The 8,925-nt window shown below is 35.0% G+C and overlaps 1 protein-coding gene across 1 annotated transcript in view; it reads left to right on the top strand.

The window, feature by feature from the left end:
• The first annotated feature begins 2,303 nt into the window (after window positions 1-2,303).
• The window catches only part of TMEM132D (transmembrane protein 132D), a 1,105,315-nt gene continuing 1,098,693 nt past the window's right edge, over window positions 2,304-8,925 (top strand). The window contains exon 1 of the mRNA XM_063454342.1: window positions 2,304-2,360. Within this exon, the coding sequence (XP_063310412.1) occupies window positions 2,306-2,360 (55 nt within the window). The 5' untranslated portion in view covers window positions 2,304-2,305. The remainder of the gene's footprint in view (window positions 2,361-8,925) is intronic.

Below are 8,925 nucleotides of genomic sequence, written 5' to 3'. Positions count from 1 at the left end.
CGGGAACTGCCGGAAGGAAGGGGTTAAGCCCCAGCCAGACCCAGAATCCCCATGAGACCCTGGGGGGAAGGAGGAAAGCGGGAAAAGAGGGTCCCCAGATGCTCCAGGTATAGAAGGCCAGGAAAATCGCCAGAAAAGTCATGATACATATGGTATAAAGTACATCTACCATAACTACACATAAAACCTATAAAGTCAATATTAAAATTTACAACTAACACTTATTAAATCCATGTTATTAAATACAGATGACATCTATTAAATACATATAAAGTACGTATAATACTTATCAAAACAAAGGATGAAATGCCTATAAAACTGATAAATTACAAGTGATATTAATCACAACTAAATGTTATGAAATAACTATAACATTAAATCTACATAATATCTATGAAATAACATAGAAAAAACACAGCTGCACATAGTACAGAAGCACAGCAAGAACATACAGCAAAGTATATAAAATATATAATACAGAAACAACCTCAAAGAGGCAATAGAAACATAAAGTAATGGAGGAGAGTAATACTCTGACCTGTCTGCTTGATGGACCAGTAAAGAAAGAGGAAATTATAAGGTCACATTGCCTTGTGTACATCCTGCTCTCCTGTGATTGGTTCTTTTTTCTACGTGTTTCTTTACTGCTGTATGGAGTTAGTAAAGAGAGATATGCAAAATACGAAGCCTCCTGTCATGTGGTAAAATTACAATTGAGAAAAAAAAATGTAATACTGTAGAGGAGAGAGACCGGAGAAAATATGAGCCCATGACATTGGGGGAGGGGAGCTATGTCTATAATCTGTGGGGAATGAGATTGGAGACAAGGGAAATGGGGTTACTGAGACTAGAGAGCAAAACAAATAGAGCGTAATGTGATAAAGAGATTAGAACCGAGGGAAATATGGGGAAGACTATGGGACGTGCTAAGCACTTAGTAGAATATGTAATTAAGAATAGTATTACTGCAAAGATCTGTATTGGGATTTATTCAATTAAAAGTAAACTGCACTCAATATGTATATTTGGGATAAAATTAAAATACCAATATTCTTCTATAGAATGGAAATTGCAGGACACCACTTTGTGAGCTGATAAAATATTCTATAAATACCTAAAGACTGTCTGAGCAGCTGTAGTTGACAAGCTCAATGCCAAGGTATGCAATCACTGCTCTCTTACTTGTTACATTAGAAAAATACCTTTCCCACACGACCTGGGAATGAGAGCATTAATGTAACCCTTCCATCTAATTTTCTGGCAGATCACCTTCCAGGAGGGGACATCTAGAGCAATTTGTGCCAAAGCTGGATTTGTTTGGCACAACAGTGTCTTACCAGCATCCATTAAGAGTTAAGATACATAGTATCCGAGTTCCCACAGTAAAAGTCTATTTTCATGTATTTACAAAACCTACATCATACATATTCAGCAATGCATATTGACAGTTCGTGTGCCGGGAGGTCTCTCATATCGCTCACCCTGTCACTGCAAGGGTTAAAGAAAAGAGCTAAGCAACAGTACAGTACCAGTCAGTAATCGCTATCCTTAATATCTCAGTGATGGTGTGTTACAGGGGATAAACGACTGACAGCCGGTGTTGAATCCTTTCCCCCCCCAGCCTCTCTCTTTCAACCACAGACCATTAAGGGGCCGGGTGGCATCATTACTGACCAACCGCGGGTAAATGCAATTAGCACTTAGTGCCACATCTCTGCCACAAGAGGAGCCCGCCCAGTGTCTGTGTCCAAGTGACGCCCCTGCAGTGGGAAGATCCTGTTGCCCTGTTTTATGACGGGCTGTGCACCATGCAAGGGAAACTTTGTATCATCAACGTGTTCTATACTAATCTGTCCCAACGCCGACACTCCACCACTCAGAGCCCAGCCAGAGGAAGAGCAGGCTGCATCTGCTGTAGATTGTAATAGCATCAGCAGCACACCACGCTGCCTTTGTTTTGCAGCCAGAGGCTTTACATCATGGATTTATAATTCCCCTCTACTTGATGTGGGAGCTGCTTTTAGGACGTTCAGAACACATCCTTTAAACTGCAAGTTGTTGCACATAGTTTTTTTTTATTTTTATTTTATTTATTTTTTAGTTAAAATATTTATATATGCAAGAACAGATTCCCAACAACTATGAGAAGGACCCATCAGGGAAAGCAGAGAGCTCTGTGAATGTGATGCCTGCACTGATTTCGAGATGGCTTTGAATGATTTCTTTGGCTGATTTCTCTTTTTAAGTGTCGTTTGGTGGCAACTTGATACAGGATCCAAGGATGCAGAGATCTGCTTTCCGGAATATGTTGCACATTGCATCTCTTGTCATTCTAAGCTTGGCAGCAGCGTTTTCAAAAGGTAAGGGATGATAGAAGCAAAGCAGTCTGCTTCTTTCATGCAATTAGTTTCTTTTTTTTCCCTCAGGAAACAGCACCATGGCCAGTTCCTCTGTTAGCAAACAGAGAATCAGTGAGTTTAGAAACACAATCAGACTAAAACATACTGCTTAGAAAAAAGAAGCAAAACAAGTTGTACCGATAAGGGGTAATCCTGCCCCTTCATCTGTCAGCAATCTATTCACTGCATATATACATCGGGGGCAAGCTGCAGAGCTTCTATTAATGAGAGGCTTATGACCAAACAGCACTTTAAATGCCTGCTCTAAATGGGAAAGGCTATTTGATGCAGAATAAATAAAATCAGTAGCTTGTTCCTGCAGAGTGCATGTCTTAGGGACAGCAGAATAATATGTACTCTACACATTGTGTATATGTTTGTGCATGTACACGGTTATTTGCTCTTACGTATTTGAGATGTATTTAAAGTAACATGTTGATGCATTTCTATTTTTTTTTCAAGTTTGAGTGTGCATTTAATATAATAATAATATCATATCTCATTTCTATGCATTGCCTTTTAGGTGTGATTTAGAGGCAGCATTATCAGACGTTGACATGGCAAATAACTGTGCATGTGTTTTACTGCAGTTACTTGGGGTGCTTATTGTAAATTGAAAGGATGGGTTGTTGGCATTGACTTTTCTGGGTTATAATTCGTATCTGCTGAAGGAAGCATCGGTTCACACTAGTGTCAGTAATGATCTTCCCGTTCATTTGTGTGCCAGACTACACATCAGACCTGGGTTGTAAAGAACATTTAGCAATTAATCCCATGTCTGGAAACAGTGATGCATACAATGGGCTGTCCGTTTTGCTATATAGCAATAGTAACCGTTCTTCTTCACTAGATGTCTTGGTTGCTTGATTACAGGAGAGCGTGTTCCATTCAACTTCAATTTCCCAACACAATTTCTAATCTACACCCCATTCATCCTGACATGCAGTGCCTCTTACACCATCCTCTCCATATGGTCTGACCTGGATTAAAATGCACCTATTTAAGTATTGTTTTTCCCCCATTAATATTTTGTTTTTAGACAGCCATGGGTAAGCATACATTCTGTGTGCACTTTGGAGGGCATAAATATTAGGTTTGGCTATTTGCAGAGTTAATATTAAACTATTACAGCATTTATTTTGTGTATGACCATGGGCACAATGAACTCTTTGTTTAATGAATTACACAAACATAATTTGATCCTTTATGGATTTTGGAAAGCACAACTCTTTAATTCTACATATATCCCCCATTGTACGAGGGAGATATAGAAGCAGCAAGTGAGACTGCAAATATCCTTGCTACTTTGTTATGAATTGTTGGCATGATCATGAATGCTCAGCTAGTTCAGTGCATCCTGAAATTTCCTTTTTATTTCCCATACAGAGAAAGTAGACAGAATACACAGATCTTGTACAATGATGTTTTCTTCTATGGTGAATGAACATTTAGTGATGTTTGTCATAGAGGATGTGGAATGACATGTTTGAGGGGGAGATGATTGGCATGTACTATCTTTTATTACCATCTTGTCATTTCTATACCAGTACAAACAGGGAGCAGGCTGGCAAACCTGATGTTTGCAGTCCATATTTTAATTTAAGTATATATAACAAGAGTTTTATTTCAAGAAAGAGCAAATAAACCTTGGTAGCTCAACATTTCATAACAAGCAACAGACTTTCATTATTTTTGACAACTTGATGAATGCAATAATATTATTACCAAAACATATTGCAAGGAATGTAACATTTAAATTTCTCTAGATTTGTTCTAGAATAGATGTTCTGGGGTGTAGTATGTCATAGGGAATAGATGCTATAATTGCCCAATTACAGAAGATTTTTTTTTTCTTTAAATGTCATATATTATAGTTGTTTTACATGAAGGTCAGCACTCTTAGATGAAAAATGATTTATTCACTAAACAGTGAGATGTAGAGAATCAGAAGCCTCGATTTAACATTTAAGCCAAAATACCTTATTTGGAAAAACTGAAAGCTCAGCCTTAATTTGCAGTACTATTCTCAGCTACATATAGATAACTGTTTAGAGAGTAACCCCCATAGTATTTTATTTTACGCCTCCTATGCCTTTTGAAAAGAAATAGACAGAATTACAAGAAAACTGAAAAGAGTACAAACAGACAAAAGCAAACTACCAATAAGCACAATTAATTTTAATCTAAGTGGTTTACTTAACGGTGACTGTTGGTAAATTGAAAATAACATTTCAAAATGCATCCTTTAGTGAATCTTTTTCTATAACTGAGTGGGATATTTTTTTAAATCAGCCGTTTTGAAGTCAATTTTGAATGTATTTTTTAATTCGCCATAATTTATATTTTAGTTAATCAACCATGGATTTTCTGTACTCTTTAAATAAACATGTTGGATAATATATTATCAAGTATACCATTTGACATCTCCAACTATCTAGGAGTGACATTTGATCCAGAAATTCCAGTGTTTTTAAAGTATTTCTCATGTATGCATGGCTGAATTTAAGGGAATTCATAGAAACAGTTGTTTTTCTGCAGCGCTATAAATCAAGAAGCCATCAATTCAACTTTTCTTCTTGGTGAGTGTATACCTAACCGTGTGGAATACACTATCTCTTGAAGCATCTCTTGAAGAAAATTGATCTCAACACTTGTTTATTGTAATGAAAATGAATTGACCACAATTATTTGTCTTGCTGAAGCTTTCTGATTCTATCTAGCAATTTATTTATTTCAGACCTTCAGAATTTCTTCTTTTTTTTTTTTTAGTTTAACAACTTAACATGAACTGCTGTTTTTCTGTTGGTTACAATTTCTCTTGAACTACACCTCCATAAACAATGCAAAAAACTATACTTGGAGTATGTTATGCAGTAGAGGCAAGTAGGAGCAAATGTTCATCAACTGCACAACCAGATGATTGGTGAGAAGCCAGATATTGTAATTATTCCAGCAGGCATTTCCTCAGGCAGCCCACAGAAAATCATGGCATGTTTAAAATTTGAATATGATGCCAAGCTGTGCCAGAATAGAGTTAAATCTGGTGCTAATAAAAAATAAACAAACTGGATGGATATTGAAAAAGGCAACAGCGCAACTAATTACTTACTTTAGGTAGCTTTACGGATATGTCATTACCTCCAAGGGACAGTTTGTATATATATATATATATATATATATATATATATATATATATATATATATATATATATATATATATATATATATATATATATATATATATATATATATATATATATATATATAAATATATATATATATATCTCAGTTTAAGCTGCTACATGCGGCTTCATTACATTTGATACTGTCTTTATTTGGGATGTTTATGTGATTTTCTTTGTGGTTAGAATTACATTAGGTTTGATACATTTTATTATTTTAATTCCGATACATTTGGTACATCAGTTCTTGATACATTTAAATTTATGTTCATTGTTGTAAACTGATCCCTGAGTTTGTTGATACAAAGTTTATTTTAACCCAATTTGATATATTCTGTATTTATGTGTATTCTTATATCTGAATCAAATTTTCTCTCACCCACTATACTACAATTACAGTAGACAAGTTAGAAATTTATAGCACTATGTCATTACACATCTGTAACATTTCAACAAATGTGATTAGTGTGTGATATATACTGTTCCTTGTTTTATAAATATAGATATATTTAAAAATCACTTACAGGCTCTCTCAGTTATATTAAAAAAAAATCAATCTATATTGCTTTCCCTTGCATTGTAGTAAATTTATAACATTATAAAATTTGTCATCCAGAAAAGCACAATTTAATACCCATATTCCAGTTTTAAATATTTTTTTCAAAACACATTGCATATTGTCTTCAAAGGTCATTGTTAAATTTGTTAAAGGTGAACTGTCACATATGAAATAATATTCAGTTGATTCCACTTGGGCAAAAATTGTGAGCCTAGAGCACCTTGCTTTTTTTTGTCTTTTATGTATTACCTCTTTATTGTTTTTGTTTTTTTTGTATGGATTTTTTGCATGTATGATTTACAATATAGCATTTTTTCTTATCATGTCAGACACATTGGGTCGGTTATAAACTATGTATATAGGCTTATCAGTTCCAATATATGAATATATCAATATACAGAAATTACTTTACATGTGAAACTTCACCCCCCCACCCCCCGCCCCAAAAAGAAAAAGAATCATAAACAGAAAAACTAAAATGATGGTTGTACAATGGCATGTATTCAACAAGTGTAAGAGGATATCAAGTTAGGTACATGCTAAAGCTTAAAAGTCAAGGTAGGGGACATTTCTTTCTACCTGGGATCAAACATACAAAAAAGAGCACTGCACTATTTGAAGGATAGAATAATCAAGGGTAGGTTGCATAGTATATTCTTGTGCCCAAATGCACTTTGTGTTGTACAAACAAATCAAATTCCTTTTACTCAACACCTAAAAAAATCGATCCACCCGGGATTCACCTGTGGAGTCTTATTTATTGAATAAGACTCCACAGGCCACAGGTAAATCCTGGATGCATCGATTTGTACAGGCTTACGTTAAAATAAATTTGATTTGTTTGTACCACCTGAAATGCATTTGTGCTCATCTACTAGCTGTTATATAAATCCCAGACAGATGGTCTTAATTACTCCATGTTTTGGATGCTTAAAACCCAATATATCAGTTACCAATGGTGCCAATGGTACAGCACTATGCTCTTATAACTTGGGTAATGACTTATTTTAGTAGACAACATGTAAACGGCACTTACTTAGCAATTACTCTGCAGACTCTACTATCATTTGAACAAATGAATCGGTTTAATATTGTGATATGTTGTGTTAAGTGGTGGTTTGTGGGTACCTTATTGTTAGCAAATTGGGAGGTATGCTAGAAATGTCAGCTACTATTAATTAACCTTTCCTGGATTCAGAGTTGCCATTTTAAAACTGTAAAGCAATATGCTTGGCTCATGTTTAATTATATAGCAAAGTAGTTTGGTGTAATCAAGCTTTCATGAGATTTATGACAAGCCCAGGGATTAATTTATAGAGGAGTAAAAATGACTGATGTCAAAGTCAAACTGAGAAGGCAAAAAAAAAACAATTGATAATCAATACTAATCAAATTAGATGGAAGTATAAGCCGTGTTGTTTAATTTTTTTCTTTGATCTACGTGTCACTGAAAATGTCAATGTTTTATGTGCTTTTAAGAAATGTAATATTAATCTATACAAATCAACATATTGATCCAATATCAAATATTGTTTTAAAGTTGACGTTTCGGGTGGTGCGTCTGACATTAACATAGGCCTTGATTTAATAGGTTTTACAAATGATTCAATATTAGAAAAAAATTCCAAATGATTTATCTACAAACATCCCATAGACTTTAATGGTGACATTTGTAGATAAATCACTTAGAAACCTTCCTAACAATATTGAATCATTTGAAAAGTCTATTAAATCGAGGCCATAATTATAATACCATCTAATAAGAAATCCAGACCTGCATGCTCCCAGCCACTAAAGTACATTAAAATGGTTTCAGTTTTCATAATTGTTGAGTTGAGTATCTACTGACCTGAACTCTATGAAATTTTATTCCATTCAGACACCTTTCTCATGAGGTTTCCAGAGTCTGAGTGGTTTGCTCTAGCTCACAGTTTGTGTTCCATTTCATTCCAAATATGTTTTAGCTCAGGTAATGACCTGCACAGGTCTGTCAGGATTTTTCTATACCAATATCTTCAAATAACTTCTGGAAGGAACCTTCTTGATGTGAGGGTGCAGTATAGATTGCACTGCTAGCTTTGTATTCTTCCATTAACTGCAAGTGTTGTCTGATAGGCAAAAATGAACCAGAGTGCCAAACCAAGCACAACATCTTACTTTATCCAGCATGTCCTGAAAACAGATATCTTCTGCTTATTCATAGATATTTTTAGGGGGAACAGCAATTGTAAACAGCAATGGTAAGGGAATTCCTTATACAGTTTCCAAAAAGTAAAAATCTAAATGTCTGTAGCATGAATATTTGTTCTATATCACTATCGAGCCAGTATGTAATCTTCTCCTTGCATCCTGCTAGCAAAGTCATGTATCTGAGAGTCACATGGTGAAACATAGTTAGATAGTTACATAGTTACATAGTTACATAGCTGAAAAGAGACTTGCGTCCATCAAGTTCAGCCTTCCTCACATATGCTTTTGCTGTTGATCCAAAAGAAGGCAAAAAACCCAGTCTGAAGCGCTTCCAATTTTGCAACAAACTAGGAAAAAATTCCTTCTTGACCCCAAAATAACAGTCAGATGTCTCCTTGTATCAAGCAGCTATTAGCCCACTAATTAGACATTGTATCCCTGTATGTTATGTTTTTGCAAGTATTTATCCAATTGCAACTTAAACATCTGTATAGACTCTGACAAAACCACCTCTTCCGGCAATGAATTCCATATCCTTATTGCTCTTACTGTAAAAAATCCTTTTCTTTGCCTTAGATGAAACATGACTTATAAC

Source organism: Pelobates fuscus, chromosome 5, assembly GCF_036172605.1.
Source record: "Pelobates fuscus isolate aPelFus1 chromosome 5, aPelFus1.pri, whole genome shotgun sequence".
NCBI lineage: Eukaryota > Metazoa > Chordata > Amphibia > Anura > Pelobatidae > Pelobates > Pelobates fuscus.
The sequence above is the reverse complement of the archived record's forward strand: the minus strand, read 5'-3'. Positions and strand labels throughout refer to the sequence as shown.